Source organism: Bos taurus, chromosome 15 (assembly GCF_002263795.3).
Source record: "Bos taurus isolate L1 Dominette 01449 registration number 42190680 breed Hereford chromosome 15, ARS-UCD2.0, whole genome shotgun sequence".
Classification (NCBI taxonomy): Eukaryota; Metazoa; Chordata; class Mammalia; order Artiodactyla; family Bovidae; genus Bos; species Bos taurus.
This window is the reverse complement of record NC_037342.1, coordinates 45,808,174-45,825,577: the sequence shown is the minus strand read 5'-3', so window position 1 is coordinate 45,825,577 and position 17,404 is coordinate 45,808,174. Positions and strand designations below refer to the sequence as shown.

The window sequence follows — 17,404 nt, the reverse complement described above, 5'->3', positions numbered from 1 at the left end:
TTTATATTAAATATACTATCTTGCAGCACACTTTATCAACTTAGCAAAAACTTATTGAATATTTTCTCATGTCATTTGTTATTCTTATAGCATATATTTTAATTACTTCATAGTATTCATAATATAGATGTGTAGATGTAACAGTTTATTTCACAATCTATTTTTATATAGTTAGATTGTTCTTTATCATTTATTTGTTTTAATTACACTGTTATAAATAAAGCTGAGAGGAGCATCCTGGTATATAAAATTTGCAGATAGTCTAAAATTGTAGATATGAAATTGCTAGTTCAAAGAATCTCTGATACATAGTGTAAAATCCACTTATTGTTTGGACCTATAGTGTTTGAATATTTATATTTCACATTTATCCAAAATAAATACCATGTTTAAAATTTTTTAAGAAAAAATGATCTCCTTTAAAAAATTGTACTTAATTTTTTTAACTTTGAACTGTTTTTCTCTTCTGGCATTTGATTTCTGATGATGTGAACTGAATGATTATAGATTTACCTAGTTTTCCCTTGGGTTATTTGTAACAATGTGTTGACATTTATCTTGTACACATTGTCTCCATTAAAATGTATCTTTTAATTTCTATGTTAAACTATTAGTGTTTAAAATTATTTGATTTTTATATGTTAAAATCAATGAATATTTTCTTTTCTGGATTCTGCTTTAGCATACATGCTGAGAAAGAACTTCAGAAAGCTAAAGTAAATAGTTACCTATATCTTCTTCAATTCAGTTAAAGCTTCATATTTACATTTAAGTCATTTTCCATGTTGGGTATATTTTATTGTGTTATTTAATGTAAGAATATGACATTTATTTTCCCCTCGAGTTGCCCCAGAGCTGTTTATATATGCATTGGTCCAGGGATTCATTCTGTTTCAGTTATGTGCCTAGAGTGATAGTCTTCAAAGCATGCACAAATAAACATAATAAAATATTATAATACTATGAGGAAATATCATATTGTATGGTAACATTATAACATGTTTAAACACCTGCCGATGTATATGATCCCCACCTTTCAGAATTTTATGTTTCTTTGATGAGTACTATCTAGGGTATTTAGTTATTTAGTTAATTAGTGGGAAGGAAAAGGAAAAGCCTGCCTACTCCATCTTATAGACACAGAACTTCCCGATTTACTTTTTTCCTTTGCAGTTGGGCCAGAGTTTTTGTTTGGTTGCAGTTTACAGAATTTGTTTTAATTTGTTGTTTTGTTTTAACCTTTTGCTATGTTGGTTAGTGAATAGAATTATTCCCCATCCTCAAAATTTTTAAAAATTCATATAAAGACATATGTCTGTGTGAATCTTTTATTTTTTTAATTTATTATTATTATTTTTTTTTTACTTTACAATACTGTATTGGTTTTGCCATACATCAACATGCATCTGCCACGGGTGTATACGTGTTCCCCCTCCTGAATCCCCCTCCCACCTCCCTCCTCATACCCTCTGGGTCATCCCAGTGCACAAGCCCCAAGCTTCCTGTATCCTGCATCCAACCTGGACTGGCGATTGATTTCTTATATGATATTATACATGTTTCAATGCCATTCTCCCAAATCATCTCCCTGCCCCCGTCCCAGAGTCCAAAAGACTGTTCTATACACCTGTGTCTCTTCTGCTGTCTCACATACAGGGTTGTCGTTACGATCTTTCTAAATTCCATATATATGCGTTAATATACTGTATTGGTGTTTTTCTTTCTGGCTTACTTCACTCTGTATAATAAGCTCCAGTTTCATCCACCTCATTAGAACTGATTCAAATGTATTCTTTTTAATGGCTGAGTAATACTCCATTGTGTATATGTACCACAGCTTTCTTATCCATCCATCTGCTGATGGACATCTAGGTTGCGTCTATGTTCTGGCTATTATAAACAGTGCTGTGATGAACATTGGGGTACATGTATCTCTTTCACTTCTGGTTTCCTCAGTGTGTATGCCCAGCAGTGGGATTGCTGGTTGTATGGCAGTTCTATTTCCAGTTTTTTAAGGAATCTCCACAGTGTTCTCCATAGTGGCTGTACTAGTTTGCATTCTCACCAACAGTGTAAGAGGGTTCCTTTTTCTCCACATCCTCTCCAGCATTTATTGCTTGTAGACTTTTGGGTCACAGCCATTCTGACTGGCGTGAAATGATACCTCATTGTGGTTTTGATTTGCATTTCTCTGATAATGAGTGATGTTGAGCATCTTTTCATGTGTTTGTTAGCCATCTGTATGTCTTCTTTGGAGAAATGTCTATTTAGTTCTTTGGCCTATTTTTTGATTGGGTCGTTTATTTTTCTGGAGTTGAGCTGCAGGAGTTGCTTGTATATTCTTGAGATTAGTTGTTTGTCAGTTGCTTCATTTGCTATTATTTTCTCCCATTCTGAAGGCTGTCTTTTCACCTTGCTTATAGTTTCTTTTGTTGTGTAGAAGCTTTTAATTTTAATTAGATCCCATTTGTTTATTTTTGCTTTTATTTCCAATATTCTGGGAGGTGGGTCATAGAGGATCCTGCTGTGATGTATGTTGGAGAGTATTTTGCCTATGTTCTCCTCTAAGAGTTTTATAGTTTCTGGTCTTATGTTTAGATCTTTAATCCATTTTGAGTTTACTTTTGTGTATGGTGTTAGAAAGTGTTCTAGTTTCATTCTTTTACAAGTGTTTGACCAGTTTTCCCAGCACCACTTGTTAAAGAGATTGTCTTTTCTCCATTGTATATTCTTGCCTCCTTTGTCAAAGATAAGGTGCCCATATGTGCGTGGGTTTATCTCTGGGCTTTCTATTTTGTTCCATTGGTCTATATTTCTGTCTTTGTGCCAGTACCATACTGTCTTGATGACTGTGGCTTTGTAGTAGAGCCTGAAGTCAGGCAGGTTGATTCCTCCAGTTCCATTCTTCTTTCTCAAGATTGCTTTGGCTATTCAAGGTTTTTTTGTATTTTCATACAAATTGTGAAATTATTTGTTCTAGCTCTATGAAAAATACCGTTGGTAGCTTGATAGGGATTGCATTGAATCTATAGATTGCTTTGGGTAGTATACTCATTTTCACTATATTGATTCTTCTGATCCATGAACATGGTATATTTCTCCTTCTATTAGTGTCTTTGATTTCTTTCATTGGTGTTTTATAGTTTTCTATATATAGGTCTTTAGTTTCTTTAGGTAGAATTTGTTTGCCTTTAGGGATTCTTTCAGTTCAAAAAGTCATGTCTTCTCTTAGCTCAGAGATGTTTATTTTTCCTCTGATACTTCTTTGAATATTCTTTGTCTTTTCTTCTTTGTTACATATTCTCGAATGCCTATTAAATTGATTTTATTTACCATATTTTACTTCATTATTCTTAATATTATTTTTGTCTCTTTATTATTCCTTCTCAATAATTTAGATATAAATTCTCTTGTGTTCTAACTCATTAATTCAGTTTTCTTAAGTTTCTAACACTGGACTCTATAATCTTTCAATTTTATTATCATGATTTCCCCCCAGGTAGTCTTTTCTAACTATATCCTTGTTTCTGTTTTACTTTGTGTCAACTTTGGTTTTTACTGCTCCTGGTAATATTTTATTTCTGTTAGTAAGTGTGTTTTTCTTACTGTAGTTCTCCATCTCCATCTACTTCCCTTTCATTTATCCCAGTCTCTTGGCCCACATCATTCTCCAACTTTATCTCATAATGTCTTCATTAAAATTTAGTACTTTAGATTACCAAGATGACAAGAGAAGAAGAACCTCTTGATAACCAGTTGCAAATTAGAAACAAATAATGTAAAATAAGGATCCAATTGAGTTTGGACACCTTGATGTTAGTGGTGTTGATTCTGCTCTATCTTGGCAAAAATTCCAATTGTAATTCTTGTAACCATTAATGACATAATCCCCAGATCAAGTCAAAACTGTTCAATGAAGCATAGTTTAATAGAAATCAGAGTACTTCAGAATCCAACAAATGTAGTTTAGACTCCAGATTTGCCACTTTAATTGTTATTTATTAACTTCTCTGGGGTCAGTTTCCTCACCTGTAAAATGCACATGTACAAGGATAAAGCAGATGCATGTGTTAATACATACTAGCTCCTCGTTCACCTCCCAAATTCTAACCAGGCAAAAAAAGATTTATGAAGAGGAGAAAATTAATTAGATGCATTGATCTGCATCATAATCATAAAGATACTTCTAAAATTATGATAAATTCACGTGTATGTGTTCTTTAATGAAATCATGAACATTGTGCTTGTTTCTCAAAAGTCTATGTGTTTTTAGGAATATCACTGCCTCCCAAAATAGACACTTTGGTGGCTCCTTCAGGAACGCATGGTTCTGATTAGGTATAAACTTTCCCTATATGTCAACGTACAAATAGAAATGTATCAACTCTTCTGAAACCTGACCTAGAGCCATTTCAGAGCTCATGCTGTGGCCATTCTTCCTTGTGCTTTTATTCTCAGTGAACACAAGATAATTTCCCTTGCAACTGAGATCCTGATCTTGCCTCTTTCCCTGACACTAAGAAGAATTCTGAAAAACAAATCCAGAATCTGACTCTTCCAATTGAGAATCTCTATGACCACAGCTGGGGGTTCATTCCTATATTTATGGCTGAAGGAAACTGGACAAGAGTTAATGAGTTTATCCTCATGAGTTTCTCTTCCTTACCTACTGAAATACAATCACTGCTCTTCCTGACATTTCTAGTCATCTACCTGGTCACTCTGCTGGGAAACAGCCTCATCATTCTGGTTACCTTGGCTGACCCCATGCTGCACAGCCCCATGTACTTCTTCCTCAGGAACTTGTCCTTCTTAGAGATTGGCTTCAACCTAGTCATTGTGCCCAAGATGCTGGGGACCCTGATTGCCCAGGACACAACCATCTCCTTTCTTGGCTGTGCCACTCAGATGTATTTCTTCTTCTTCTTTGGGGTTTCTGAATGCTCCCTCCTGGCCACCATGGCCTATGACCGCTATGTAGCCATCTGCAGTCCCTTGCACTACCCAGTCATCATGAGCCCAAGGGCACGTGCCAAACTGGCAGTTATCTCTTGGTTTCCAGGCATTCCTGTAGCTACTGTGCAGACCACATGGCTCTTCAGCTTTCCATTCTGTGGTAGCAACAAGGTGAACCACTTCTTCTGTGACAGCCCACCTGTGCTGAGGCTGGTCTGTGCAGACACAGCACTGTTTGAGATCTATGCCATTATTGGAACCATTCTATTTGTCATGATTCCCTGCTTGCTGATCCTATGTTCCTACACTTGCATTGCTGCTGCCATCCTGAAGATTCCATCGGCAAAGGGGAAGCATAAAGCCTTCTCTACCTGCTCCTCTCACCTGCTCGTCGTCTCCCTTTTCTATGTATCTTTAAGCCTTATCTACTTCCGTCCAAAGTCCAATAATTCTCCTGAAAGCAAGAAAGTGCTATCACTGTCCTACACTGTTGTGACTCCCATGTTGAATCCCATCATCTACAGCCTGAGAAATAATGAGGTGAAGAATGCCCTTAGCCGGACCTTCCACAAGGCCCTAGGCCTTAGAAACTGCATCCCATAAACATTAACAAATAATACTGCTGCTGCTAAGTCACTTCAGTAGTGTCCAACTCTGTGCAACCCCATAGATGGCAGCCCACCAGGATCCCCCATCCCTGGGATTCTCCAGGCAAGAACACTGGAGTGGGTTGCCATTTCCTTCTCCAATGCATGAAAAGTGAAAAGTAAAAGTGAAGTCGTTCAGTCTGTCCGACTCTTCGCGACCCCATGGACTGCAGCCCACCAGGCTCCTCCATCCATGGGATTTTCCAGGCAAGAGTGCTGGAGTGGGGTGCCATTGCCTTCTCCAGCCTCCCCTACTGAGAGCATCCTAAACAAACTGCTTATGGTTTTCATTAATATTTTCCAGTTTGCTTAGACAATGATTATTGAATTACCCTCTTCATGCCTCTTCTGACCTCTCCTGAGTCCAGGTCAGAAACAGTCCTAAGAACCAAGCCCAATAAGAATCAAAGTGAAGGGAAATGTAAAAGAATACTAGTATGGAAGAAATTAAATCACTACCTTGAAGATACCTGCACTCCCATATTCACTGCAACAATTTTCACAATAGCCAATTCATGGAAACCATCTAAGTGTCCATCAACACATGAATGGATAAAAAAAAATTGGCATATGTATACATATATGCAATGCAATATTAATCAGCTGTGAAGAAAAAAAAAGGAAATCTTGCTACTTGCAACATCATGAATGGAACTTGACAGCATTATGCTAAGTGAGATAATTCAGACTGAGAAAGACAAATATTGTGTGATTGCATTTATATGTGGAATCTGAAAATACCGAACTCAAAGAAACAGAGATTAGAATGATGGTTGCCAGGACCTGGGTATGTTGAGGTTGGTCAAACGGTACAAACTCAGTTATAAATAGTTAAGTTCTGGGGATCAAATGTACTGCATAGTTACTCTAGTTAACAATACTGTGTTATATACTTGAAAGTTGCTAAGAGACTATATCTTAAATGTTTCACCATACACACATAAACATACAGCTACTTATGTGAAGTAATGGGCCTGTTAACTAACTCTATTGTACTCATTTCACAATATACACATGTATCAAATCATCACATTATACACCTTAAACTTACACAATGTTCTATGTTAATTATATCTCAGTGAATCTGAAAAAAAAATAGAAAATACTGGTATGCTCCTCTAGTCTCTCTCTGGTGGAAACCTTGGAGAAGAGACAGACCACTGAGTTTTGTTCCTTTTCTCTAGTAGCCTCACAAGTGCAGGAGAAGTTGAAGCTGCAATAAAAATCTTCCTCCACGGAAGGTTTCATGCAGAATCTTCATGAGATTTTGTACTCTTGGGAACCTCTCAAAACTCATACTTGTCAGAAAGTGAACCTATGACTTCTCCTGAAGAAGAGGAAGTATTGGAGGAAGTCACTTCCTTAGAGTAAACAGCAGGGACCAGGGAGTCCTGAGACCCAGCCTGGAATCCTCTAGAGGGAATGGCACAGGCCCAGCCCAGAGCTTCTCTGGAGTGACTAACGCTGCACAGCTTAGACTGCTTTACAGCTGCTGGCCCCTCGTAGCTACCCGCAGTGTCTGAGACACTGGGACAAAGCTTCTTTGAGAATGTGACGAGGCAAACCGAGTTCACCAGCAGTGTGGACCAGGACAAGCACAAGCCAGAATGTCTTTGGAATGACGGGTACAGACGCAGTACAGGACTTTTCTGGGGTGGCTTGAACAGACATCACCATAATTTAAAACTCCCCTGGAGTTACCCATTCAGACATAATCCAAAGCTGTTCTAGAGCGACTGACACAAACCAGGGCTTCTCTTCAGTGTGAAACAGACAAACCTCACTCACAGGAGGTAAGTGAAGGATGAGAAGGCAGGGCTCAAACTTGAAATCTCCTGTAAAGAGGATGATGGCTCACCACCAACAAAGGTGTCCTCTTTGACACATTTCTGAGAGATAAGAAAGGTGATCAGAAGTCTCAAGTAAAACACATGGGGTTTTATAGAATTTGACAAAAGAAATAGGACAAAGGGAATCTGCTAAAGAACAGAAAACAGTAATAAAACGTGTATTGTGCTTTAGACTTTTCAAAGTGTTTGCACATGAATTCTCTCATTTCATACCCACAACCACCTGTCAGGTGGGTAGGGCATTTATAATAACTGCCATTTTATAGTTGGAAAGAAACAGAACTCAAAAAATGTCATGTCAGCAGCTCTGTGTCTCACATCTAAAACACACAATAACCAGAACTTGAGCTCCCCCCAGATCCTTGTCATGATAACTATGTGGTCTCAAAGTATCACTTATGTGGTAGTTTCCCAAAGTTCTCTTAGGTGCATTAACTAGTTCTTCCTTGTTGAAACAAACACAGAATCTCCAAGATGTCATCCTTGAAAGGAGACAATCTGGATAGAGACATAGCTAGTCACACAACCTCAACTGAGAGGAGCAGGATTTCAAGCTTCCCCATGATGTCCCCTTCCCCTAGGAAAGGGACTCTCTTCCCCTCTATCACCCCTTCCTTACTTACCGGGAGAAAAATATTACAAACAGAAGAGAAAGGTGAAAGGCATGGAAGAGAAAGAGAAGGAAGTCTAGGTCAAAAGAAATGAATATAGAGGAAGATGAAGGCAAATGAAGGATAACATGACATGAAAACTGTGGGAAGGAGGCAGACACAGAGCCAAGAGTCCTGCTCTCATATCGCGCTTCGTGCAGCCCCAGGGTCCTAAGGAGAGGCATGAGGGGGCCTTTTCAGGGGCCAGGAGAAAAGTGAAAGCCAAGCAAATTGGTCTCTTAGCCCGGTCCCTGCCTAGTTCATCCTCATTCGACTTCGAGTCTTGAGAGTTCCCGAAAGACTCGGTTTGAAAGAAAAGGGAAGGAGATCCTCTGCTTTAAAAGTCAGAAAAACTACTGTTACGCATATGCAAGTTCCCTCAGCTTCATTAACTAAGTGTTCAGAAATTCTTTCTGATAACTTCTGAATTTGGAGCCCGAGAACCTTTTCTTTTCTGGACTCTTGTCACATACTATCTAGTGTCTAAGTAGTATCACCAGGAAATTCTCAAACTCTGCTGCAATATTCCTCTGGTTTCAACCTGTCACACGACTTGGCCACACCTCATTGGATTGCTTTCTATCTGCCTAACACTGCTTTACCAAAAGGCTGGATTTAGAGGCTTCTTGTAACTATAGAAACTGTAGTATATATTTTTATATATGTATATATAAATTATATATATTTTTGTATATGTGTATATAAATTATATGTATTTTTATACATGTATATATAAATTATATAATGGGCTTCTCTGGTAGCTCAGCTGGTAAAGAATCTGCCTGCAATTTGGGAGACATGGGTTCCATCCCTAGGTTGAGAAGATCCCTGGAGAAAGAAATGGTTACCCACTCCAGTATTCTTGCCTGGAGAATTCCATGGAGAGAGGAGGCTGGAAGACTACAGTCCATGGGGTCACAAAGAATCAGATACAACTGACTAACACACATGTTATTTATCATAGCAATAATAATAATGACCAATAATTCAAATGTTTTATAATTTTACATTTATTTCCATATCTCTTCAGTTAAGTTCAGTTCAGTTGCTCAGTTGTGTCAGACTCTTTGCGACCCCATGGACTGCAGCATGCCAAGTTTCCTTGTCCATCACCAACTCCCGGAGCTTGCTCAAACTCATGTCCATTGAGTCGGTGTTGCTATCCAACCATCTCATCCACTGTCATTCCTTTTTCTTCCTGCCTTCAATCCTTCCCAGCATTAGAGTCTCTTCCAATGAGTCAGTTCTTCTCATCAGGTGACTGAAGTATGGAGCTTCAGCTTCAGCATCAGTCCTTCCAATGAACACCCAGGACTGATCTCCTTTACAATTGACTGGCTTGATCTCCTTGCAGTCCAAGGGACTCTCAAGAGTCTTCTCCAACTCCACAGTTCAAATGCATCAATTCTTCGGTGCTCAGCTTTCTTTATGGTCCAACTCTCACATCCTTACATTACTACTGGAAAAACCATAGCTTTAACTAGATAGACCTTTCTTGGCAAAGTAACATCTCTGCTTTTTAATATGCTGACTAGGTTGGTCATAGCTTTTCTTCCAAGGAGAAAGCGTCTTATAATTTCATGACTGCAGTCACCATCTGCAGTGATTTTGGAGTCCAAGAAAATAAAGTCTGTCATTGTTTCCCTATCTACTTGCCAGGAAGTGATGGGGCTGGATGCCATGATCTTCATTTTTTGAATGTTGAGTTTTAAGCCAGTTTTTTCACTCTCTTCTTTCATTTTCATCAAGAGGCTCTTTACTTTCTCTTTGCTTTCTGTTATAAGGGTGGTGTCATCTGTATATCTGAGGTTATTGGTATTTCTCCTGGCAGTGTTGATTCCAGCTTATGCTTCATCCAGCCTGGCATTTCGCATGATGTACTCTGCATGTAAGTTAAATAAGCAGGGTGACAATATACAGCCTTGATGTACTCCTTTCCCAATTTGGAACCAGTCCGTTGTTCCATGTCTGGTTCTAACTGTTGCTTCTTGACCTGTATATAGATTTCTCAGGAGGCAGGTAAGGTGGCCTGGTATTCCCATCTTTTTAAGAATTTCCCACAGTTTGCTGTGATCCACACAGTCAAACACTTTGGCTTAGTCAATATAGCAGAAGTAGATGTTTCTCTGGAACTCTCTTGCTTTTTCTATCCAATGGATGTTGGAAATTTGATCTCTGGTTCCTCTGACTTTTCTAAACCCAGCTTGAACACTTGGAAGTTCTTGGTTCACGTACTGTTGAAGCCTAACTTAGAGAATTTTTAGCATTACTTTACTAGTGTGTGAGATGAGTGCAATTGTTCAGTGGTTTGAACATTCTTTGGCATTGCCTTTCTTTGGGATTGGAATGATAAGTGACCTTTTCCAGTCCGATGGCCGCTGCTGAGTTTTCCAAATTTGCTGGCATGTTGAGTGCAGCACTTTAATAGCATCATCTTTTAAGATTTGAAACTCAACTGGAATTCCATCACCTCCACTAGCTTTGTTTGTAGTGATGCTTCCTAAGGTCCATTTGACTTCGCATTCCAGAATGTCTGGCTCTAGGTGAGTGATCACACCACCACACCATATCTCTTACCAGCTAATAATTTAAAACACTGTTAAAAGGATTTTTACAAATACCAAAAAAGATAGTGATGAGTTTAATCCATGATGGAATCCCCAAGAATTTCATGACAAAAAGCTCCATTAACTTTTTAAGATATTAGTGCACATGGACATGTTCAGTTGCTCAGTCTTCAGACTCTTTGCAAACTTATGGACTATAGCTTGCCAGGCTCCTCTGTCCATGGGATTCTCCAGGCAAGAACACTGGAGTGAGTTGCCATTCCCTTCTCCAGGGGATCTTCCCAACCCAGGAATTAAACCTGGGTCTCCACATTGCAGGCAGATTCTTTGCCATCTATTTACTGTTATTTTGTGGGTACTGGATAATGTAATGTGAATATAGTGATGGATACCTTTTGGTTTGTGGCTTAAAGAAGTGTACAGTTTGCAGGCAAGGGCACATATAAAGATAACTGTGACACAAAACCATTATTATAATAAGAGTATTTTAAAATCCTGGTAGAATACAGGGAAAGAGTAATTAGTTATATCCAGTTAGGGGTTGGGAATGATCAGAAAAAGTTTTACTAGGAACTTGACATTAGACTTTGGGTTAAAAAGTAAGTATTTATATGGTTTACATGTGTTTCACCTAAGGCATTTGATGAACTTTTTATGAGACCTTTGTTACTATTTTAAAGAGATGTATTCCAGATGAGAGTACATATAACTCTGTTTATTTATACCCAACAATGTCCAAAATGATTTAAGGTCGCTGATAAAAATATAAGGTAGTTTTGCTATTTGTCTAAAGAGTAAAGAACAAAAATTAGTTTCAAACCATTTGGGAATAAGCCTTAAGTTACGTGCCTTAGAGTCTTGGCTCTGTCCTAAGAAATATTTTGATTAAATATGCGAGGGAACCAGACTTTTATGGCACACTGAGTAATGCAATGCTGTTATAATGGAGTAAAGCCTTAAAAATGTCTTCTCAGTACACAGCAAAAATAAAAATAAACAAAACAAATATAACTTGGAAGATAAAATCTAATGTATCAGTTAGGATACACACACACACACACACAGGCCTTATATGACTATATTGGTTCAACTGGAGATCCAATAGTATCATCAAACTGCTTTGAAAATAGTTAAACCTTAGGCTACATTAATTATTAAGCACTTAGAGTTAAGCAATGGCAAACCACTCCAGTACTCTTGCCTGGAAAATCCCATGGACAGAGGAGCCTGGTAGGCTGCAGTCCATGGGTCGCTAAGAGTTGGATATGACTGAGCAACTTCACTTTTACTTTTCACTTTCATACATTGGAGAAGGAAATGGCAACCCACTCCAGTGTTCTTGCCTGGAGAATCCCAGGGATGTGGGAGCCTGGTGGGCTGCCGTCTATGGGGTCGCACAGAGTCGGACACGACTGAAGTGACAGCATAGAGTTAAGCATTCTGTTAGTTGCAAAAGATACAGTGATGAATGAATACATTTGTCCTCATGATGTTAATAATTACATAACAAAACAGATGCACACATACACAATTATAAAGATGCTCTAATAGCAGTTTACATCAAGTGTTGAAAGAATAAAAGAATAATCCCTTGATCTGGCCAAGGGAGGACAGGGAAACTTCACAAAGAAAATTATGTTTCCACTGAGACTTGCAAAATTAGCAGAAAGTTATACCTAGTTGTGAGAAGAGGTTCCCAGAGTAGAGAGCCGCAGGCACAAAGGCAAGGAGGGGTGAGAGAGCACCATGTGTGCACAGAACAGAAAGTATTTTGGTGTGATTAGAGCATCAGCTCTGTAGGGGATTTCAAACTGGAAAAATAAGCAGAAATCAAAGAAAAAGACCTTTTAAGAATTTTACTTATTCCAAGAACAGTATGGAGTGACTGAAAGACAGTTAGCAAGTAAAGAACCTGGTTTGAGCCACTATCAGATCACATCCAAGTCAAGAATGGATCGAAGAGAATGAGATAGAGTCGGATTCCTCGAAGATTCTAGGCCAAAGGAAATAAGAGCCAAAACCTAAAGCCATGGTGATAGAGATGGAGAAGGTGATGTTGAATCAGTATTTAAGAAGAAAAATAATCAAGTTTGGGGATTAAGAATTAAGAATGAATTAAGAATGAATTAAGATGAATTAAGAATTTTTAAGCCAGTTCCTGGGGACACAGCCAGGTGGCATCATTTCCTGAAATGAGGTACATGAAAGTGGGGAGGAGAGGGTGACGGAGGTTGGGCAGGAGGAAGATATGACTCATCAATGATGTATGCAGTCTTTTGTGTCTAAATTCCTTATGAATGTGGCTCACTGTGCCTATACACTCCCTGTATAGGTATTTCCCAATTATTTTCATATCTTCTTCATTCTTCAATTAATAACAAATTACTGGGCATCTGCCTTGCAAGGTGTTGGGACAAAAAGTTGAATAACACAATTCCTGCTCTCAAGGAATATACCCCCTAGAATATGAGATGGAGACATATATTCATGATTATTATAAGATAAGGACTGTGAAAGTGGTATTCAGGTCTCCAGTGGTGCTAACACCTTGAAATATTCTGCCTTTTTAGAAGTAATCTTGCTTCTTTTCTCCTATGCCAAGCACTCCAGCTTAGTCTCACATGTGAGTTCAGATTCATTTCCGTTCTCAGAGAGGGGCTGAAAGTTCCACCTAACAGGCAAACCCATGGTTTGCAGTCAGATGCCAACACTTGCTGGCTGCCTAACTTTAGGAAAATGATGCCCTTCTCTGGGCCTCAGATTCCTTGGATGTAAAGTGAAGCTAGTAATAGTCCCTACATCTTCTGGTAGTTGTGAAACAACCACAACACTTGCAAACACTCGGAGTGCTGTCTAGTACTGACTTGGTGCTCGATTTCTACAAAGTAAGTAAGTGATGCCCAGCTTGAGATTTTTAAAATGAATAGGAATCAGGAAAAAAAATTTAAAAGACTCTTTCTCACTATTTTTGCTCTTTACCTCCCTCTTTCTTTCACCACCTTGACTTCATGTCTTGCACCTGCTCAGGACATTACTCATCTTCTCAGTGAGACCTTCTGTGACACACCCCACACCCTAAATCCTGTCTTCTCCACTGCTTTATTCTTCTCATCATCTAACATAATAAACATTCTATTCATATAACTTAATCTAACCCACATTTCCTGTTAAAAAGTGAGTTATATGAGGGTGGAGATTTTTGTTTGCTTTATTTACTAGTATATTATCTTCAATATCTAGATCAGTGTCTGGCACACTAAAGATAATATTTATTGAATAAATTATTTTTTTCTCATAGGGATTGAAAATAAAAGGCTACAGTGATTTGGGGCAATAGATTATATAAGAAGTAGGTTTTAGAAGGTAGATCTAGCTTTAAATCATCATAATTGTAATGATTAGCATTCACTGAGAGTGTATTATAGGCCAGTCACCATGCTACGTGCTTTAGATTTATTCCTTCATTTAAGTTTATAGTCATTGAAAAAACTTTCAGGGTTCCAATTTTGAAGCTTAGTTATTGACACAATGGTGAAACCTTCTGATTCTTTTTCACAGGATTTAACATTATTAGTCACACTTGCATATTTGATTTGGTCTTTATTAATGTGTACAATTTGTTTCATATTTCCTGAGAGTCAAGATCTAAGATAACCAGTAGAAGCTGATGAAAGGGTTCATTCATAACATACCTGGCTGCTCTCTATGGTCTGACAGTATTTTGAGTCTATGTTCTCTTTGTCTGATCACATATAGCCACATGCAGGGTATTTAATCCTGTGATCAAGAGAAGCCACAGTTCCTATATTATTCATCTTCTTGTTTACAATTGTCCAAGTTTAGAAATGTCTGAGTTTAAAATTGATTGAGTTTAGAAATGATTCTTCCAGTATACTGAACTCTTTCCATGTATGAGCTGCTCCAAACTGGGACACATTCAGGTTTCCTCCTCAGGGATCATTGGTAATGGCTGACTCACTTTCCTTGACTTTCTCCTTCCCTCTTTCATTTTGCAGAAAACACACCCTCGCCATCTTTCTGTGCATTAAGACCCTTCTCTTCAGAAATGGTTGGCCTGGCTTCTTTTTTAGCACTACTGACTGTTGAAGACAGATAGGATAGAAGCACAAAAATGAAGCTGTGTCTTTGACCATCCTCTATTGAGTAAAGAAAAATTAGGACATCTATAGATATATATGGTATGCCTCAGTTCAGTCTGAAAAAAAAGTTGGCATTCTTCAAAAAAACAAGTGACTCCCATAATCAGACTTGTTTTTACCATTGGAAAGTATAGCTGTTTGAGCTTCAACAATAATAACAAGAGGATGAAGAATGAGGCCATGGGAATTTCCCTTTCTAAGGGTGTAATAAAGTCTAAATAACATATGGAGACTGCCACCTTCCTGGGGTGTGAATCTCCAGTGAAATCCTGAGCAGAGGAATGATGCAGGGAAACTGGACAGTTGTCAATGAGTTTGTTCTTGTGAGCTTCTCATCCCTGTCCTCTCAGCTACAAGCTCTGTTGTTTCTCCTTTTTTTGACCATTTACCTTGTTACCCTGATGGGAAATGTCCTCATAATCCTGGTTACTACAGCTGACTCTGCCCTCCAAAGTCCTATGTACTTCTTCCTCAGGAACTTGTCTTTCCTGGAGATAGGTTTCAACTTGGTTATTGTGCCCAAGATGCTGGGGACCCTGATCATCCAGGACACAACCATCTCCTTCCTTGGCTGTGCTACCCAGATGTACTTCTTCTTCTTCTTCGGAGCTGCTGAGTGCTGCCTTCTGGCCACCATGGCGTATGACCGCTACGTGGCCATCTGTGACCCTTTGCGCTACCCAATCATCATGGGTCGCAGGGCCTGTGGCCAGCTGGCAGCTGCCTCCTGGTTCTCAGGATTCCCAGTGGCTACTGTGCAAACCACATGGATTTTCAGCTTCCCTTTTTGTGGCCCCAACAGGGTGAACCACTTCTTCTGTGACAGCCCCCCTGTCATCGCACTGGTCTGTGCTGATACCTCTCTGTTTGAACTGGAAGCTCTAACAGCTACTGTCCTATTCATCCTCTTCCCTTTCTTGTTGATCCTGGGATCCTATGTCCGCATCCTCTCCACTATCTTCGGGATGCCCTCAGCCGAGGGGAAGCGCAAGGCCTTCTCCACCTGCTCCTCCCACCTTCTGGTTGTCTCCCTCTTCTACAGCACTGCCATCCTCACATACTTCCGACCCCGGTCCAGCAACTCTCCTGAGAGCAAGAAGCTGTTGTCGCTCTCCTACACGGTGGTGACTCCCATGTTGAACCCCATCATCTACAGCTTGAGGAATAGTGAAGTAAAGGCTGCACTAAGGCGGGCCATCCGCAGGACCTTGGGCTTTCGGAAACTATGACTTAGATGGAAACTGAGGGCTTAGAACACACAGACAAAGGAAAGAAAAGCAAGGTCCCCAAATATGCCTTTGGTCTCTATTCTTTCCAAGAGCCACGGTATACACACTGGGACTTTGGACTTTTCCATTGGGATCCATTAATGAGTGAAAGAACATGCGTGATGCAATAAAGAACTTCCGTAGGTCCAGTATTCTCTGGGACTAGGGTACCGATGTCTCTGAGGATGCTATATCGGTTTACACAGATTAGCAGTCTGGTGGTTGACAACTTCATTACTTTTTGTCATTTCTTATTTGCTTTAACTTTTCTTGAACTTCTTCATGTCATTTTATAATTTTCTGCTGTATTTTCTTTTGTACATCCAAGAATTCCACCAGTAACTTTCAAAGATCCTTCTGTTTAGGGGATAAATTGATGATAATTGTGATAATAAACAGTAGAGTTTGCTTCATTCTTTCACTTTTTTTTTCAAAATCTTTGGGTTTAAAATCAAACTTTCAAAAATTTAAGAACTCAAAATGTCAACAGATTTTTATTCAGCATATGTCAGACCTTATTTAGACCCTGAAGACATATGGGTGAATAAAACAAATTTCTTCCCTCATGGAATTTATATTCTAGTGAGAACGAGAGAAAATAAAATGATACTTTAAATCCTCCATTTGCTTGTAAAGTACCCATGTTTAGAAGGGTATGATTTCAGGACTTCCTCTGCTACCATAATTGGTCTGTGCCTCATATGGGGAAAACTAATTCACTACATGGAAAACTGCCTTAATCTCAAACTATCCACCTTGGATATGGGAGTTGCTTGACAGAAAGGGTGTAAAAGAATCCCAATTAACTAGATATGGACAGATTATGGGAAACTACTGTGGATAACCCAAAGATTTTTTGTTTCTAGATTTTTGGGGGGTAATGTCATTATGATTGGATGGAATCAACTGTCCTTCTTAAGCTTGCATATCCCTCAGCAAATTTTGCTGCCCCTTTATGACTTTGTCAGTGAACATAGCTCACTTCTAGACTCTTGGCAAATAGCAGACTTGGGACATGGGCATGGTAGCTTTGTGTAAAGTATTCATAAGAATTTATTGATAATTCATTGATATATTTATTGATATAAAATGGGAGTGTTTCTCAGGTGATTTTTTTAAAAGACTGACCAGAAGGAAGCAGAGCATCCTTCCTGATACTCCATGAATTATTGTCTTTCTTCCTCTACAAAGGGAGTGCTGGATAAAGGATGGAGCGTGGGTCCACAGACAAGTACCAAGGATGAAAGTTACCATATTCCAGTCTTGCAGAGGCACCTACTCAGCCAGTCTTAGAAGTAAACAACCA

General features: G+C 38.9%; 2 protein-coding genes across 2 annotated transcripts; both read left to right on the top strand.

Annotated features, from left to right (window-relative positions):
* Positions 1 to 4,605: 4,605 nt before the first annotated feature.
* OR10A5 (olfactory receptor family 10 subfamily A member 5) lies at positions 4,606 to 5,559 on the top strand. The gene has a single exon (NM_001390640.1). It carries the CDS (start codon positions 4,606 to 4,608, stop codon positions 5,557 to 5,559), a length of 954 nt encoding a protein of 317 aa, NP_001377569.1.
* A 9,552-nt stretch (positions 5,560 to 15,111) lies between these two features.
* On the top strand, positions 15,112 to 16,059 carry OR10A4 (olfactory receptor family 10 subfamily A member 4). Its single transcript, NM_001390244.1, has one exon. It carries the CDS (start codon positions 15,112 to 15,114, stop codon positions 16,057 to 16,059), a length of 948 nt encoding a protein of 315 aa, NP_001377173.1.
* The last annotated feature ends 1,345 nt before the right edge of the window (positions 16,060 to 17,404 follow it).

Bases quoted from the DNA above. Each gene is read 5' to 3' on its own strand.
- OR10A5 (NM_001390640.1), top strand. From the start codon at position 4,606: ATGGCTGAAGGAAACTGGACAAGAGTTAATGAGTTTATCCTCATGAGT.
- OR10A4 (NM_001390244.1), top strand. From the start codon at position 15,112: ATGATGCAGGGAAACTGGACAGTTGTCAATGAGTTTGTTCTTGTGAGC.